This window comes from Lepus europaeus, chromosome 10, assembly GCF_033115175.1.
Source record: "Lepus europaeus isolate LE1 chromosome 10, mLepTim1.pri, whole genome shotgun sequence".
Classification (NCBI taxonomy): Eukaryota; Metazoa; Chordata; class Mammalia; order Lagomorpha; family Leporidae; genus Lepus; species Lepus europaeus.
The window spans coordinates 27,932,508-27,952,451 of NC_084836.1; the positions used below are offsets into that span (position 1 = coordinate 27,932,508).

Consider the following 19,944-nt stretch of genomic DNA (forward strand, 5'->3'; position numbering starts at 1 on the left):
TGGTGGGATGGGCTACAGTAAGGTTTACAGAGAGGCTGGTTAAGGCTTTGTTCAGGGTAGTAGCTCTCTGGCTTCTCTTACAACGATTGAGGCAGAGGCAAAGGTGATAGGTCAGAAAGCTGGAGAAGGTTAACATGTATGGTTCTGTGCTGTATGTAACATTAGAGTCCTTGGTAAAGTAAAAAAGACCCTTGATTTGGCAATGGAAGAATCCTGTTGGGGTATTGAAGTGAGCTTGTGTGTTTGTGTGTTAGAGTGCAGTCATTTATTTTGCTGTTCGTACAATGAATATTTTAAAACATGAGTCTCAGATATCTTGGATACTTCAATGAATAAGACATTCAAAATCCCCACCTTTATGTAGCGTATGAGGTGCTTCCTAATAGGGTGGGAAAGGCAGATAAACCTTAAAAATATGTAAACATTTAGGGTGTCAGAAGACAAGAGCTATGGCAATAAAAAAATTAAGCAGAATAGGAAGTATTGGGAAGGGCTACAGTTTTAAATGTAGTGCTCAGGGTAGGCCTGTTTGAGAAGGAGACAGTGGAGCAAACAGTTTTGAAGAAGAGGGAGTCCATGTGACTCTAGGGGGAAAAGAGTTCTAGGCAGAAGAAACAATTAGTGCACAGACCCTCCAGGTGGGAGTGAACCTGATGTAATTGAGTCTTTTGTGTATGAAATGGATCAGAAGAGTAATAGGAGGTTAGCTGAGGGTGTCAGATGTGGTTAATTGAAACTTTTTCTTAAATTCTGTCTTATTAACAATAATATAAGTTTGAAGAGGGGCTTCAAAAAGTTTTTGAAAAAATGGCATCAGCATTTAGTCTAGTGGTTAAGACACCAGTTAGGGTACCTGAGAGGGTACGTGGGGTACCTGAGTTCAATTCCTGGCTCCAGCTCCTCACTCGAGCTTCCTGCAAAAGTAGACCCTAGAAGGCAGTGGTGATGGCTCAAGTAGTTGGGTTCCTGCCAAATCACATGGGAAATCTAGATAGAGTTCTCAGTTCCTGGTTTCAGCCTGTGGCTGTTTCAGCCAAAAGGACCAGCAGATGGGAGCTCACCTCTCTCTCTTTCTCTTTCTCCTTGCCTCTCAAATAAAAAGTGGATAATGCCAGTTTTCCTTGAACTTTTTGAAGCTCTCTTATATATTAATAAATATATGGTTCTAATTAATTATTTAATTAAATTTGCCATATTAAAATGTGATAGTTTTATAAAGTAAGGCCAAGAGTTTGAGTGATGAAATCTATTATCAATCATTTTATGTTTGAGAAATAACTGTAAATTCTCTGTCCTTAAAGTAGTAGTTTTTTGTTTTTTACAGAATGATTTGGAGCAAGTACTGCGTCAAATTGGTGATAAAGATCAAAAGATCCAGAACCTTGAAGCCTTATTACAGAAGAGTAAAGAAAATATTTCATTACTAGAAAAAGAAAGAGAAGATCTTTATGCCAAAATTCAGGCTGGTGAAGGAGAAACTGCTGTTCTTAACCAGTTACAAGAAAAAAACCATACATTACAGGAGCAAGTATGCTTTTTTAAAGCATATTATATTTCTAAAATGTGCTTTTTATTTAAATCTTACTGACAATACATTATTTAAATAATTAATTCTGGCTCTTGTTTAGCACTTTTTAAATGTTTTGTATCTTTGTTGAATGCCATCTCATTTACCTTAGAAGTGGATCACTATTGCAGTTAAAATTAGCATAATTTGATAAAGGGAATCCTCAGCACATTCCCCAGAAGCTAATTTACTGCTTGTGTGACTGTGGATAAATCACATCACCTTACTAGCTCTTTGGGAAATTAGAAATGTTGTTAATTATATATATTTGCTTCATGGCATTTTGTGATGTTTTTAAAAAAGAGTGAATAGCAATATATTCATAAAGATATAACAAAGTGTTAATGCTCTGTATTGGTTAATGTACAGAGTTAATGGTTACTTATATTTTGGTAATGTTTATATCTTTGAATAATAAACTTTGATAAATTACCTTGTTCCAGTATAATATATAGTTATACAATTTAGATCAGAATGTTTTCTAATGGAAAAGAATTTACAGTTGCTTTTTGAAGAATTGTCTAATAGAAGAATATTGTTATCTAAATGAGAAAACATTTAAAGTGAAGTTTGAGTAGGTCATATCACTTTATTAATTTTAGTATAATATTATAACATAGATTCCCCCCCCCCCAATTTCAAAGTTAATTTGAAGAATTGTTATGAGAATTACCTTACAATAGTTTTTAATTATATACAACTTGACATTGTTTATCATGCAGACCTAATTGGGAAAGCCATGGATTTTGTTGTTTCTGTTGTTTATTTAAAAGGCAGAGATAAGGAGAGAGAGAAAGGAAAGAAAATGTTTCCATCTGCTGGTTCACAGTGCATATACCCACAGTGCCCGGGCTGGGACGGGACTAAAGACAGGAGCTGGGAATGTAATCCAGATGCAATTCAGATCTTCCACTTTAGTTGCAAGATCCCAATTACTTGAGCCACTCACTGCTGCCTTCCAGAATCTACACTGACAGGAAGCACGATTCAGTAACCAGAGCTAGGAATGAAACCCAGACACTCCAATGTGTGTTGCCTAACATGAAAATCTTGATCACCAGGCTGAACACCTGCCCCCCATGCATTCTTTTAAAGAGTAAATTTAAATTAATCTGTATACTTCTGTGTCTGGCCATATTAGAGTAACTGATGCCTGTTTACTTATCCTACTATAAACAATAGAAAGATGGTAAGAATGCATAAAACCACTGTTTTCATACATTAGGCAATATGTAGTAGAGGATTAGAACCCCTGTGAAAAGAGAAACAGTGGAGTGAGACTTTGAATCCCTCTAACCTTCGGCCCTGAGCTATTTTCCAGACTAGTGCAGGTTCAGGGAAATGCAAGAAAAGCACAGGGGTCTCTGAACTGAAGAGTGACAGAATGAAATTAAATGAGATCGAGAGACTCAAGTTCAGGGAGGTGAAGGCTGCAGGGCAGAACACCAAGGGAAGGACGAAAGGAGAGAAAAAGCTTGAGAAATATGCCCAGGAATTCATTTGAGTCTTTGGTTGAATGCTAATAAGCTTTACACTCATAAGGTAGGATTTCACAAGACCAGGCAATGAACAATATCAGGCAACTGCAGGTTGAAAAGTAACCAAAGCTCTCCCACAGCTGGGAGAAAAACTGTAATAATAGACATAAAAGTGGAAACTATTAGAAGACCTAAGTAGGACTTCTAGAGAAATGAAAGTGAAATGAAAATTTTGTTGGATGAACTTAGTAGATGAAGCAAGTAGAAAACAGTATCAGTGAACATGAAGACAAGGCAATCAAAAAACTGCTCAAAATGAAAACATAGAAAAACACCAGGTGACAAAAGAGCAGTGATTTCGTGACCTGAGGGACAGGATCATGAAGTCTAGCGTTGATATATAATTATTGTCACAGAGGGATAGAGAGGAGGAAAATATTTATAGAAGTAATGGCTGAGGCAGGTTTAAATGTGATTAAGAATATAAATCCATAGATTCAAAAAGCTTGATTAACTCAGAGTATATCAAAGAAACATCAGCTGAATGGGATTTTATCTAATTTTTAAAAGTGTGCTGTTTAAAAGATAGTATTATGAATATAAAAACCAAAACACAGAGCAAAACACAGATACATTTATCTGACAGTTCAGAAATGTCCATAACATATAAGAAACTTGTGTCACTCAATCAGATTGCCGATTGTCTAGGACTAGAAGATGGGAGTGGAGAAATGTCTGTAGAGAGGCATGAGGACACATTTGGGAAATATTCTCTACCTTGATTGTAGTACTGGTTGAATGAATATATACATTTGTCACATCTCAAATTGTACACTTAAATTGGATGAATTTTATGTCACAAATTATAGCTCAGTAGAGATTATTTAAAAATTTTTTTAAATAATATCTCTGGGTTTGATGTTATTTCTTATGATGAGATATTATGTTTACTTATTTCTGGAAAGATGTGAATACAGTCATGCATCACTTAACAGTGGGGATACATTCTGAGAAATACATGATTGGGGATTTCATTGTTTTGCAAATATCCTAGAGTATACTTACATAATCTAGGCAATATAGTCTTATGGGGCCTCCATTATATATATGGTCATCTTTAATCAAATCATTATTATGTAGATTGTGGCCACAATTTTACTTGAAAAATTTTGAGATAACCTATTATAGAGCAATGTAATATTCTTGTGGTACTTAAATTTGGGTTTCTTAATTTTCATTTGTGAACTTGATAAAGTCTTCCTTGTACAACAGGTAACTCAGTTAACAGAGAAGCTGAAGAATCAGTCAGAAAGTCATAAACAAGCCCAGGAAAATTTGCATGACCAAGTACAAGAGCAAAAGGCACATCTTAGAGCTGCACAAGACCGTGTCCTTTCCTTGGAAACCAGTGTCAATGAATTAAATAGTCAATTAAATGAAAGCAAAGAGAAGGTCTCTCAGCTTGATGTACAGGTAACTTGATTTATGCTATTTAATGAGTTTGTATGAATAAACCAGTGATTTTAGGCTATCAGATATTTTAAATTATATATTTCTCTCTTTTTTGCCTTACATATTAATGGAAAAAATTAGGAATAGTAATTAGAAAAAGTTGTTTCTAAATAATTTGTTGACCTTTCCTGTTTATTCTCATTCCCCATGCCTCCTCAGCAAATTACACGTTCTGGAATCAAGTTCTTATTGTTGTTTTGAATCTCGAATTAATTTGATATTATACAATTAAATGTATTTGTTAAAATACATATGTATATGTTAAAATCTATCTAAATGTGTATATACATGTGTATATGTATATCATCACACAAATTTTGATGTTATACTCTTTTAACTGTGCCACTTTGTCCATGGGAATTTGAGAATATAAATCTCCCTTTAAAAGAATTATTAAGGCCGGCGCCGTGGCTCAACAGGCTAATCCTCCGCCTTGCGGTGCCGGCACACCGGGTTCTAGTCCCGGTCGGGGCACCGATCCTGTCCCGGTTGCCCCTCTTCCAGGCCAGCTCTCTGCTGTGGCCAGGGAGTGCAGTGGAGGATAGCCCAAGTGTTTGGGCTCTGCACCCCATGGGAGACCAGGATAAGCACCTGGCTCCTGCCATCGGAACAGCGCGGTGCGCCGGCCGCAGCGCGCTGCCGCGGCGGCCATTGAAGGGTGAACCAATGGCAAAAAGGAAGACCTTTCTCTCTGTCTCTCTCTCTCTCACTGTCCACTCTGCCTGTCAAAAAAAAAAAAAAAAAAAAGAATTATTAAAAAATTTCTTTTGACTTCACATGTAGTACTAGTAAATTTTTATGAGGTACAGTGCAGTATTTTCTACACAAATACACAATGTAAACCACTTAAACTAGGCAACTAGCCTTTCTATTTCCTTATCTTTTCTTTGTGTTTGGAGCCTGTCAGCTGCTCATTTCCATTTCTTTATACAAAATATGATAGGTTTTTATGAACTATAGTTATCCCACTGTAATATAAACATTAGAATTTGTTAATGCTGTCAGGCTGTGTTATCTAACAATCCTCTGTCCTCTCCCCACCAGACCTTCCCAGCTTTAGTAATCACTAAGTGTAAGTTTGGATTGACAGTTTTTTTAACTTCCACATATAAGAGAGAATATCTAATATTTGTCTTTCTGTGTCTGGCTTATCTCATAATGATCTCTAGTTCCATCCATTGTAATGCAGATTTCAAGATTTTGTTCTTCTCATGGCTGAATAATATTCCATTATGTGTTCATACATTGAAGGAGATCTAGGATGATTCCATATCTTGACTGATATGAATAGTGTTGCACTGAATGTAGGAGTGCAGGTTTCTCTTTCAAATGCTGATTTCATTGCTTTTCTGGATCTGTACCTAGAAGTGGGATAGCTGGGTCATATTGAGATATATTTTCAGTTTTTTGAAACTTCTGTACTGTGCTCCATAATGTTTGTACAGTAATTTCAATTCTCATCAACAGAGTATAAGGGTTCTCTTTTCTCTACATGCTAGCCAGCATTTGTTATTTTCTCTCCTTTTAATAATAGCCCTTCTAACTGAAGTGAGATGATACCTCATTGTGGTTTTGATTTGCATTTACCTAATGACTAGTGATGTTGAGCATTTTTTTCATACATTTGTTTGCCATTTTATTTTTTCTTCTGAGAAATGTTTATTCAGATACTTTGTCCATTTCTTAACTAGATTATTTGCTTTTCTGTTATTATGTTTTTTAGATCCTTATATATTCTGGTGTATCAATGTTTGTCAGATGAATGGTTTACATTTAATTTCTCAATTTTTGTTGGTTGTATCTTCATTTGGTTGCTTCTCTTTTTCTACTGTACCGAACCTTCTTAATTTGATATAATCCCATTGGTCTGCTTTGCTTTTGTTGCCTATGCTTTTGAGGCCTTACATTAAAAAATAAATCATTGCTTCTGCTAATGTCTCGAAGATATTTTTCCTGTGTCATTTTCCAGTAATTTCCTAGCTAGTTTCAGATCTTACGTTTAGAACTTTGATCCATTTTGAAATGACTTTTGTGTAGGATGAAAGGTTGGGAGAAGGTTATGATTCAGTCTTATATGGATATCCATTTGTCCCAACACCATCTGTTGAAGAGACTTTCCTTTCCCTGTACATGTTTTTGGTTCTTTGTTATAGAATTTGCCTGTAGATGCATGAATTTTTAAAATCTTTCCTTAAAGGTTTGATTTATTAAAAATATTGTTATATTGTACCTATATATTTCAACAAATATGCTTTCAAAAATCTATATAGCAGTCTTGCTCAGTGAATTAGTCAAGTGGTGAGAAATGAGACACATTTTGTTTTTCATGCTAATTACCAGTTTTTTATTCTGTACTATGGAAGAGAAATTTGTAAAAACACATCTAAGCCTTGGTTTTTATTTTGGGAGAAAGTTTCCATTGGAAATAGATATGTAGTAAAATACAACTGGTATACTTATTAGAACTTGGAATACACATTTCTTTTTAATTATTTGTTTGATGAGTTATATGATTATCTGATATATAAAAGTCCAGTTTAACAGATGAAGAAGGAAGAAATGAGAGGAAATTTGAATGAATAAATAGATAGCATAGTCTTTGATGCTTTTTTTTTATTGCAAGATTCTTCCTTTTAGAAAAGATCACCCTTCCACTACTACTCATTTGAGAACTATTTTTTATGAGATTAACCAATTTTTCATATTATCATTGTTCACTTTTTTACCTTTAAAATAATTTCATTCTTCCCATTGTTCTTTGAAAAGTGTTACCTTTAGATACTTTCCAGTTTTTGAAGTTTTTGTTCAGTCGCTTTAACTTCTTCATGAAGTAGAGTGTGATGGCATGATTTTACTAGAATTAGGACTCTGATGAAAACCTAGTGCTTTAAATAATGTTGTTAACAAAAGATTGGCAACCTGAATTGCTTAGCCAAAAGGTGGTGACTATGGCTTTCTTTAAATATACCAAGCAAAGGCAATTAAGGTAATTTTTTTCCCCTAGAGTGTCCCTTCAGCTATAAAAATGTGATTTTTAGCTGTTTCCTGGTTTTGAGTTCCGTAACATACCATTTTATCTCCACTTCCTCTAGTGTGCATGATCAAAGTAAGTTATTATTTACATGTGTGGCAGCATATCATGAAAAGGCTGTTCACTGCCCCTACTGTTCTAAAGGCTTTAGAGTTTCAATAATTGTTGCATTGCCATATACATTGATATAACCATTATTTGTGAAAATTCAATTACTTAGTTATTGAGAAAGAATTGTTTATATTTTTCCTTTCTATTTAAAATAACCCTACATTGTAAATCTTATATTTCTTATGTCCATTGATCTTCTCTTCAACCAATTAAAAGAATATACCCTCCATTTTTTACTGTTTTCTCACTATACTTTAAGTTCAAATATGTGTTTTATATTTTTCCTACTTTCTTATTTTCCTATTAAAGGTATACAAAAGTTATTCAAACACTTAAAAATGTTACTTTTGATAATAAGACATAATCTTTTGTATTGTTTGATTTTCTTTAAGGCCTGTTGTAAAACTCTTTGAAGTTTTAGTGTGAAATTTATTGACTTTTTGAGTGCATCAAAAGGGAAGCCTTTTAAGTGAGAAGATATCAGGGAAAACTGATTTTTACAAAGTAGTTCCAGTTTTTCTGGTTGTTTTGAGTCCTTCAGTTCTTGGATTCTTGATTTTCCTTGGAGTAATAATTTTCTTTGGCATAATTAGTTTATCACAACAGGGTGGACTTCAGACATTGACTTCTGAAAAATGCAGTAACCCTTCTCAGTTAAAAAAGTATGCATTTTTCTTTTTAGAATAGGGGCACCATAATGTATTGGTGCCATATAGAGGCACCTTTTCATTGTTTATTCAAACATTATTAGGAATCTTCTCCCCGCCCCCTACCTGTTCTTACTTTGGGGGATTTTCAAAAATGTGTTTCTCAAGGTCTAAATCCCTAAGTTTTTTGCGGTTTTAAGTTGTTTAATGACTAAAGCAATGTGCATTCAAGCAAGGGGAGATCAAGAATTACATGTGAATTAAATAACTTCTAAATTTTGTTACAGATTAAAGCCAAAACTGAATTATTGCTATCAGCAGAAGCGGCAAAAACTGCTCAGAGAGCTGATCTTCAGAATCATTTGGACACAGCACAAAATGCATTACAAGATAAACAGCAGGTAGGCAATCTGATGCAGTTTTATATTATAACCTGGTGCTTACATGTAAAAATGATATCTAGTTTTACATAATCTTGAGATAGACTTGCTTTTTGCTTATCTTGGGAAAGACTTGCTAATTCCCTTTAATTCCTCACTGAGTTCAAAGCAATTGAGTGAGTACTAGAAGCAAGTTGGACAGATGGAAATAAAAATATCAGCTTTGTGTTTGGTGAAAGCTTAATTGATAGGCAACTGTGGTTGGGCTTTCTAATATCATATTTCTCCCTTTCAAAGACCTTGGTATGAAGTTGAAGATAGACCTCTACACTTGTTTTTAGTAGGCTGGACCATGACCCAGATATACTCACCACTTGAAATCAGGGAAAGAACATTATGTATTCCATCTCACTACAAATTATAAAACTTATTCCTTTTGTTGGAGGTAGCCAGAGCAGAGGGAATACAAAAGGTACTTAACTAAATACTTCTGTTGAAGCTTCCTACTTTAGGGCCAGGTTCAAAGGGCTCATAGTTTTGTCTTTCCTTTTATGTAGGAACGTTTAAAATTTTGCTTGTAATTCAAGAAGCAATACTGGTCATTAGTCCATTTAACAAGAAAGGACAAGCCAGAAGAATATCAAGGTCAAAACAAAGCAGTTTTGTATATTTATTCTTTAATGCAATCCCGTTTTCTTCATTAGATGGAATGTTTGTTGTTAACTTTGTTGTGTATATTTCAGACCTCCATAAACATTGAACAAGTATGTGTACAGTCCCTAGGTACCTACACAGGGTTGACTCCAGTACCCCTTTCAGATACCCAAATCTGAGGACACTCAAGTCTCTTAAATAAAATGTCCTGGTGGGGCTGGTGCCGTGGCGCACTGGGTTAGTCCTCCGCCTGCGGCACCGGCATCCCATGTGGGCGCTGGGTTCTAGTCCTGGCTGCTCCTCTTTCAGTCCAGCTCTCTGCTGAGGCCCAGGAGGGCAGTGGAGGATGGCCCAGGTGCTTGGGCTCCTGCACCCGCATGAGAGACCAGGAAGAAGCACCTGGCTCCTAGCTTCGGATTGGTGCAGCGCGCCGGCTGTAGTGGCCATTTGGGGAGTGAACCAACGGAAAGAGGACCTTTCTCTCTCTCTCTGTCACTGTCTGTAACTCTACCTATCAAATAAATAAATAAAAAATCTTTAAAAAGAAAGAAAATGTCGTGATGTTTGCTTATAGTCTATACAAATCTTCCCATTTACAATGTAAATTATATATAAATAGTTGTTATACCACATTGTTAGGTTTTAATGATATGAAAAAAGAAAGACTGCATGTCTTCAGTAAAGTACAATTTTTTTTCAAATAGTTATGGTATCTGGTTCAGTCATTGCATGTGGAACCTACAGATACAGAGAACCAAGTATATGTTTATGTGTGTATGTACACACACAAACACACACACTGACGTATTTATGCTTGTGTACTCCCACTATATATATGATTATGCAACTTGCTTTTTACTCAGAGTATTACTAAATGCATCTGGAAAGTATTTTATTTTATTTGAAAGGCAGAGAGACAGAGATCATCCATCTGCTGGTTCACTGCCCAAATGTATACTGAGCCAGACCAGAGCCAGAAGTTAGAAACTCCATGGGGATCTCCCTTATGGGTAGCAGGAACCCACGTACTTGAGCCATCACTACTGCTTAACAAGGTGTACATTGGCAGGATACTGGGTCAGGAATAGCGTAGTGGGACTTGCACAGGTGCTCCAGAATGGGATGTGGGCTTCCCAAGTGGCAATTTAACTGCTACCAAATACCTACCACCTTGGGAAATATTTTCTGAGCATACTATCAGTCATAAACTATAATGGAAATATATTTATAAAAATACATGAAATTTAAAATTTATGTGTCAAAAAATTAACATAAAACTAATAGCAAAAGGATAAAACATCTTCTGAAATATATCTGATGAAGAGATAATATTCCTGATATTTATAACTTTTATATAGGAAATAAGTGAACCTACAAAAAACATGAATAATCAAAACTATATTAGGAAATGTCCAAGCTCGTTGGGAATCCATTTCAAATAAGACAGTAATGGGATATACTTGACACATTTGCCTTAGTAGCAGAAAAGTGTGTGTGTGTGTGTGTGTGAAATTACCAGTGGAAGGAAGAGAGGGTGTGAGGAAGAAAAAGTCACTTTAATGCACTGCTGGAGACAGGAAGCATCAGTTGAACCTTTGGGCTGGAGGGAAGGAGGGAACAACTTGGCAGTATGTTTCAAGAACTTCAGATTTTCTCATATTCTTTAGCCCACCGATGTATATAATCCTAAAGAAATAACTGTAGCTTTAAATGTTCTATTTGTATCTTCATTAATAAATGCAAAAAAATAGTAGCAATCTAAGAATCTAAAGCAGGGCATTTGACTAAAAAATGGAATATATCAATAAAATGGGAATTTATACAATTGAATATAATGGCACTTTAGAAAATAGTAGAAAGTTTCATAGACATTGTGGAAAAAAAGGCACTAAGATAAGATAATATATAAAGTATAATCTTGTTTTTATTTTAAAAGTACAAAGAAAATATACAGAGAAGACTGGAGGAAAATTATGAAAATGTTGAATTATAGTAGCTGGTGTATTTATTAGTATTTTTATTTGTTTTTATTTCTGTGCAAATAGTATTCCAAATCAATGGAACAAATATCACAAATGTAATCACCATAATATTTCAAAATGTTATTTTTAAAATGGTGTTTTGAGCATTGAAACATTTAACTATGATAAAAGTGTTGCTGGATAATTAGCCTAGTAAATGTTCTGTTGTTTATTTTGACTCCTAAAATAACTTTTTCTAGATAAATGTTACAAAATTGTTAAATTGTTAATGCATATACTAGTAAAAATAGTGTCTTGGTATATATTGGCGAGTGAATATAGCCTCTGCTACATCATTATATTTGTCAACACCTTTCTCCAGATACTTTCTTAAGTAAAATTGATGTTTTTAATTTTATTTTGACTAAACTTCAGGCAAGAAAATATGGTAAACCTTACCAAAGTTGTCTTCAATTGTGCTTTCCTATAGGAGTTAAATAAGATCACCACTCAGTTGGATCAGGTCACTGCAAAGTTACAAGACAAACAGGAACATTGCAGTCAGCTGGAAAGTCACCTGAAAGAATATAAAGAGAAACACCTCTCTTTAGAGCAGAAAACTGAAGAACTAGAAGGTCAAATTAAGGTTTGTGTAACAGAAGTTGAATTTAGCCATATTTTCTGCTGGAGAAACAATGGAATCTGATGACCTATATGAAATCAAGGATTTTTAATTAACAAAAAAAGGTGTAGCTGTGATACACAATTTTAAAAAGTTACTTGAGCCGGCGCCGTGGCTTAACAGGCTAATCCTCCGCCTTGCGGTGCTGGCACACCTGGTTCAAGCCCAGTTGGGGCGCCGGATTCTATCCCGGTTGCCCCTCTTCCAGGCCAGCTCTCTGCTATGGCCTGGGAAGGCAGTGGAGGATGGCCCAAGTGCTTGGGCCCTGCACCCACATGGGAGACCAGGAGAAGCACCTGGCTCCTGGCTTCGGATCAGCGAGATGCGCTGGCCGCAGCGGCCATTGGAGGGTGAACCAGTGGCAAAAAGGAAGACCTTTCTCTCTGTTTCTCTCTCTCACTATCCACTCTGCCTGTAAAAAAAAAAAAAAAAAAAAAAAAAAGTAAAAAAGTTACTTGAAGTTTTTCTGTCTTAAGTTTTAATTCCACGTTTATTTTTATTTCTTTATCTTTTAGGATGTATTCCATATGTTTCATATAGATATTATTATAGAATTTATTTGATTATATCAAATATCTTTCCTTTCATGAATTTTTTCAAAATAGGTGTTGAGCCAGACCCATAGGAATCATCTGCTTATAAAATATTTAGTATGCAAAATCATTACAACCATATAAGAAGATGCATTGTTTATAGATACTCAAACTTACATTTAACAGTTTGATTTTGTAAATTCTTAAAATCACATATTACATGTGTGTATATGAGATGCATATGAACCTGTGAAGAACAGCAGTGTTATCTAGACTAAGAAATTATTGGGGGGAAAAAAAAGAAATTATGGAAGCAAAATCAGGAATTTCATTATCTTTCTATTCAGGGTCAATAGGCATTGATGAGGTCTGTGTGGCAATTCATTAATTCTTTTTTTTTTAAAGGCAGAGAGACAGGAACTGACTGATGGGCAGAGGTTTTCCATTGGTTGGTTCACTCCCCAGAAGCTTACAACAACCAGGGCTGGGCCAGGCCAAAGTCAGGAACCTGGAACTTCATCTGGGTCTCCTACCTGGGTGGCCCAGACCTAAGTAATTGAGACATTGTCTTGCCTTTCAGGGAGTACATTAGCAGGAACCATAGATGGGAGAGTAGCCAGAACTTGAACCAGGAACTCTGATATAGAATGTGGGCATCTTGGCCAGCGTCGTGGCTCACTAGGCTAATCCTCCGCCTGAGGTGCCTGCACCCAGGGTTCTAGTCCCGGTCGAGGCACTGTATTCTGTCCTGGTTGCTCCTCTTCCAGTTCAGCTCTCTGCTGTGGCCCGGGAAGGCAGTGGAGGATGGCCAAGGTGCTTGGGCCCCTGCACCCACGTGGGAGACCAGGAGGAAGCACCTGGCTCCTAGCTTTGGATCGGCGCAGCGCTGGCCATAGCGGCCATTTGGGGGGTGAACCAACGGAAGGAAGACCTTTCTGTCTCTCTCTCTCTCACTAACTCTGCCCCCCCCCCAAAAAAAGTGGGCATCTCAAGCAGAAACTTAATTTCTAAACGACATGCTTGTCCATCTCCCTTTTTCTTTTTAAACATCTTATAGTTGTGTCAGTGCTTACTGTGAATATAAAGGATAATTATTTTTGATGGTACATGAGTGAACCTTTTTTTTTTTTTTTTTGCAGTTGAGCTAATAACTAATACTGTAGTAATATTTTTCTCTAGGTTTGTTCCTTATTCAAAACTGAACAGTTAGTAACTGCCTATAATGTATAAAGCCTCTAGAAGATAGTAAAATAAAGAATTCAGTAATGGTTTCAGAATGTGTTTTTTTAAAATCACAACATATTTTAATTATTTTTGTGTATGTCAACATCAATTGGAATATAAATAAAAACATTTTATTTATTAATATATCAGTAGTTATTCAAATGGTTCCTCTACTGACTTTTTTTTCTAGAAACTAGAAGCTGATACTCTTGAAGTTAAAGCAAGCAAGGAACAAACTTTTCAGGATCTACAACAACAGAGGCAACTGAACACAGATTTAGAGCTTAGAGCAACAGAATTAAGTAAACAACTTGAAATGGAGAAAGAAATGTAAGCCAAACTGCTTCACTTATAAATTAAGGGAGAAGATTATAAACTAGTAATAAAATTTCAGGTTTGCTATTTCAGAGCTTAAATATTTGTTAATTGTGTTGATTTTATAAACAACTGATATAAGGTAAATGAAAAATAAAGCTACCATAATATGGTTAAAGTTAACTTCATTAGAGAGGCCTAAGACTTTATTTTACAAAATTTGAGCCCTCTAATCTCTTTGAACAATAATATGGTGCCAGTTCTCTGGGGTAGAGCAATTGTTTTGAGTTGTTCACCATTTTGAATAAATTAATGTAATTTAAAAATAATAAAGATGTTACATATATCATCCAGGAGCAGTCAGACTTCTGCTTTGAGTTACAGTACCAAGTAGGAAATGGATGCTTTCTCATGAGAGATGATTCTTTTCATCATTGTGCTGCATTTTGCAGATTGTGTTTATGAGCATAAGGGAAATACTAGAATCAGTGTTTCAGTTTTTTTATTATTATGGTAAAATTGACATACAGTTGAATGCACAGGTTTTATGTATACAATTTAGGCTTTAATAAGTGTTGAGTCTGTGTAATCGTGTTCCACACTGCCCCACAGAACATTTTCATCACTCCTGGAATTTTGTTAAGCACCCTGTCTATTCAATAATTTAATCTTGCCCTGTAGACAACTGCAGTTCTGATTTTGATCTACATAGATCTTGTGTGTGTTTTAATTTCATATAAATGGAAGCATACACTGTGACCTTTCTTGCGATTGGCTGTTTTTCACTTAGTGTACTATTTTTAAATTCACCCATGTATCCATCTGGTTGAATGAAATTTTTTCTTTATTGTCTTTCCAATGAAGACTATAGTTTAGTCTCCTGTTTTGGTGTTTTGGAGTTGTTTCCAGTTTATGACTTATATGACTGAAGATGGTATATATCTTATATGTTTGTGAAATTACCAGGTGATGGTGGGATAGATGTATATTTAATGATGTATGCTATTAATATTTACATTTACAATGGATCCAATAGGAATGGGCCCATTTCCATTCTATGTTTTAATCTCATTGTTCAGAAATAATTGATGGTCTCCCATATCATACTGGAGTAGACAAATCTTGAAGCCTAAATCTCTTTTGCCTATATGCTTCATGCAAATATTTTTCTTTTGGAAACATCATATAATTGTAGAATAGTACTTAGGAAAGGAGGGCTGGGTCCCTTCTGTGTTTAAATCATGTAAACGTATCTGAGACTTGACTAAACCCCTCCCATGAACCCAAGGCACAGCCCAAAAGGGTAGAGGGTTTCCCTTTATTAAGGCCCATCTGTATTTATACATCCAAGCTTTTCCTTTAATGTCTATCCTACCTATTTTCATTACTTCAGCATATTTTCTCTGATGTATTTCCTATTTTTCTTTGATTCATAGTTTATTTGGAAGTATATTGTTTCATTCTCTAAATATGTGGGATACTTCTAGATATGTTATTATTATTGATTTCTAATTTACTTCCATTGTGGTCAGAAAACATGCTTGATAAAATTCAAACTTTTTTTTAAAGATTTTTTTATTTATTTGAAAGTCAGTGTTACAGGGCGAGGTGTGTGTGTGGGGGGGTTTCCATCCACTGATTCACTCGCCAGTTGGCCCCAATGGCTGGAGCTGTGCCGATCTGAAGCCAGGAGCCAGGAGCCTCTTCCAGGTCTCCCATGTGGGTGCAGGGGCCCAAGGACTTGGGCCAGCTTCTACTGCTTTCTCAGGCTTCAGCAGAGAGCTGGATCAGAAGTGGAGCAGCTGGGACTCGAACCGGCGCCCATATGGGATGCCAGCACTGCAGGCAGCAGCTTTACCCACTATGCCACAAAAGTTTTAAACTAAGTCTTACTTAAGGCCCAATGTATGGTTTATCTTAACTTTCTGTGTGTACTCTGTGTTGTTGGGTAGTTTCTATAAATAACAATTAGGATCAGTGATTGATAACCAATTAGGATCAGTTGTCCTTGTCTTCTGTATGCTTCCCAATTTTATTTTGGATTGTTCTATCTATTGTTGAGAAAGCGGTATTAGCATTTATGACTATGAGTATGGATTTGTTTATTCACCCTTTAGTTATTTTAATAAAAAAGTTTTACAGTGACTATGTAATCCATGATTTTTTATTTTTCTTTTTTCAATTCATCTATAATGACTTTTAAATTATTTTGAGGAATGTTAAGTAAGGTATCTTGTGACCCTACTATATGTTAGTGTCTTTTCTACTTATTTTCTAGAAAGTAAAATCATTTTCTGAGACTAAAAGTTGAATTTCAAAGCATAAAAATGATTCTGATATTTTATTGATATCCAACTTTAAGTGACTATAACATCTTACAGAAACTTTCCTTTAACATTGTTGAATTTATATTGTTTGTAAATTTCTACTGATTATATTGGAAACAGTGTGCATTCTAAAAGTATTATTACTTTATATTTGATTTTGTTTTGCCTTTAAAATATGCTCACTATTGTGTATTGTGAAAACAATAAAAGTCCATAGATTAACTTTCTAGAGCTATATTTTCATTTTCTCATTCTTGTAATTCATTCACTCAAGTGTAAAAAGCCCATGTTAAAAGACAAACCGTAACTGATCTCTTATACAATCTGCTAAGATTGAGGATTAAAGTAAATCACTTGTCTTCATTTTTTAAAAAAAATTAAATTTTAAAAGGATTTATGTATTTATTTGAAAGTTACAGAGAGAGAGGGGGAAAGGAAAGAAGAAAGAGAGAGAGAGAGAGAGATCTTCATCTGCTGGTTCACTCTCCAAGTGCCACAAGGGCTAGCGCTGGTCCAGGCCAAAGCTAGGATCCAGGAGTTTGAACTGGGTCTCCCATGTGGGTGGCAGGGGCCCAAACACTTGGGCCATCTTCTGCTGCTTTTCCCAGGCCATTAGGAGGGAACTGGATTGGAAGTAGAGCAGCTGGGACATGAACTGGCACCTATAGGATATGCTAGCATTGCAGGTGGCAGTTTTACCCACTGTGCCACAGTGCTGGCCCTTCTATTTTTACCTTATTTTTATTTTCTGGGTTAACTTTTAAGTGTTATGAAGTTTACACTCTGTCAAACACATAGCGTGTTTTGGTTTTCAAGTTAAGAGGCAAAGTTCTGTAGCTCCTTGGAAACGAACAGAATGAATAGCTTCTTGAGAGTACATGGAACAACTGTGGTCCTCAGTGTTTTCTTTGGGGATCTGTGTGGTGCACAAGACTGGATTAAATCAGGAGGGATAGTTGATTTGGCTTTACCACTAACTTATTTGATTTGAGGAAAATCATCTACATCTGTTAAGTGATCAGATCAGATGTTCTAAAGCATTTTTCGTCATTTGATTTTATGAAATTAAATCTTATTTTTATTTGTGAACTATACAAGAAAGTTTTAAAAGTCAATAATTGGTTATGCTGAATTTTGAATGGCAAACTAGAGATGATAAATTATGTGCTATTTTAAAAATTGTTTCTTAAATATTTAGAACCTCCAGTACAAAATTGGATCTACAGAAAAAATCTGAAGCCCTTGAAAATATTAAGCAAATGCTTGCTAAGCAAGAGGAAGAAAAAATAATCCTGAAACAAGAAATTGAAAATATAAGTCAAGATGCAAAGATGCAACACAAGGAACTGAACAGCAGAATGCAAACAGCAGTAACAGAATTACAAACAGTGAAGGCAGAGAAAGAAACTCTAATGACAGAGCTGTCTACAACAAAAGAGAAATTATCACAAGTTTCTGATTATTTGAAACAGTGCAAAGATGAATTTGAAAAGGAGAATCAGAAGGGAAAAGCTGCTATATTAGATTTGGTTAGTTGTTTACATTTACTTTCTTAGAAGTGGTTCTTTTATTTAAAATGTACTGATTTTTCTGCTTAATCTACTTTAGACTTTTCATCCTTAATTTAGATGACTTAAAATAGTTCTGAAGAGGGGAAGAAGGATGGAGTAACTCTGAGAAAAAGCCCAAGATAATGATGTGTGTGTATGTGTGTGTGTGTGTTTAAGTGTAATCTAAAGGTTAAGGATATTTTCACCTGAATATAACAATTTTTCTCTTGCTGGTAAGTTGCTAGATTTGGGAGACTGTAGTATGCTCATTCTCAGAGCCTTTCCCACAGAGAAGGCAGCTACTAGTTGTCCATAAAGATTGTAGTGACTCTTTTAAATCTGCTGCTATAAACTTTCTGATTTGTCATTATATCTTAAAACTCAGTTAATATCATGTTTAGAGATACAATAAAATTTATTTAAACTGTACAGAAATAGAGTTTTAGGAAGTTCTTTAAAAGGGACATATTCACAGAAATATTTTAACTCAGAATAACAAAAAGTAGCAGCAAAAGTGAAACTCCTCAGTATGAAAAGTCAATGAAAGAGTATAGTACTGTTAAAAACATACAGTAATACATTTACCTTTCATCCCTGTTTGGAGAAAGCATTTTTCTCCTGCATACCTTTCTCTCTTGAGTTATATGAAGGCACTTCAGGTAGTTCATGGAAATGGGATTAAAAGCTTTTTTTTTGGGTGTGAAATTTTTGGAAATCCATAAATATGACCGATCTTCAAAAAGTTCACAGAAGTGCATTTTATTGAAAAAGCCATGCATGGATTTTACATTTTTTGCATCAGAATGAACTTGTCTTTTAATTCCATTTTCCATGAACTTTTGAAGTCGCCTTATAGTTATTTTTTAAATGTTTTAATATTTTAAGAAATTTTTTATCTTGTTTTCATTTTCTTGAAGCCCACTATTTTACTTTTAAAATAGCTCGACAAGTTAACTAATTATAATTGATTCTCTGGCTTAAAAATGTAACTTCCTTAAATATTGCCTACAATATTTTATTATGACCGTTGGTTGGTGATAGAAACTCTTGGAATTTTGCTGTGCCTCACCTTATGTAATATTTGCCTGTTCTTGCCATTGACATGGGTGGTTGTTTTGAATCTAGCTCATCAATGATTTTAATTTACTTCTTTATGTGTATCTTACTAGCTTATAAACCAGTCCAGTTAATTACAGATATTTTCTGTGTATTTTTCATTTTTTAAGGAAAAAACTTGCAAAGAATTAAAGCATCAACTTCAAATACAGACAGACAACACACATAAGGAACAGAATGAACTGAAAAAGTCACTTGAAAAAGAGAAGGAGGTAAGATTTTCTTTGTTTCTGTGGTATAAAATATTTAAAGGCTAATAAGTCATTTATACATTGAAAGTGTTTTCATGCTGATCCTTAGGTCAAAGGAAGGTTTATTTCTATGTAATGTAATGGTTTAGGATTTAAGCTAGATTGTAATAAAAGGCACAAATAAAAGAATGTAATATAAAATGTTAAAAGTTGAATCAACTGTTGAGTTATAATTATGTAATCTAGGTAAAGTAACATTATTATGATAGAAAAATCATAATATGCTTTTTAAAATGACTTTTTAAAAGGCTATGTCATAGATTTTATATTAATGATATAATTGATAATGATTATGTAATATCCAAGAGATTTTTTCTATAGTTAATGCTTCTGTTTTTCTACAGCACGAACAAGCAGCAGATGAGTACATAAATGTATATAATATGTAGTTGTTATTCTCTGAAGCCTTACATATTAGTAGCTGGAGTACAGACATGAAACTTCCTAGAAAATCTGATTTGATAAAACAGCAAAACATAGTCCTGACAAATGTTTGATACAATTTTATTCTAGTTTTGATTGAAAGAAGACACGTGTGCTGTAGATGTCAGCCATGTAAGTGGGAAAAGTATCATGGCTAAGTGTCTAAGCTGTGAATCAAAATT

General features: G+C 34.9%; 1 protein-coding gene across 1 annotated transcript in view; it reads left to right on the forward strand.

Moving 5' to 3' along the window:
* The window catches only part of EEA1 (early endosome antigen 1), a 160,523-nt gene that overhangs the window by 113,649 nt on the left and 26,930 nt on the right, over positions 1-19,944 (forward strand). The window contains exons 14-20 of the mRNA XM_062203134.1: positions 1,325-1,528; positions 4,318-4,518; positions 8,634-8,747; positions 11,832-11,987; positions 13,971-14,110; positions 17,621-17,951; positions 19,199-19,300. Coding sequence (XP_062059118.1) covers positions 1,325-1,528; positions 4,318-4,518; positions 8,634-8,747; positions 11,832-11,987; positions 13,971-14,110; positions 17,621-17,951; positions 19,199-19,300 — 1,248 coding nt within the window. The remainder of the gene's footprint in view (positions 1-1,324; positions 1,529-4,317; positions 4,519-8,633; positions 8,748-11,831; positions 11,988-13,970; positions 14,111-17,620; positions 17,952-19,198; positions 19,301-19,944) is intronic.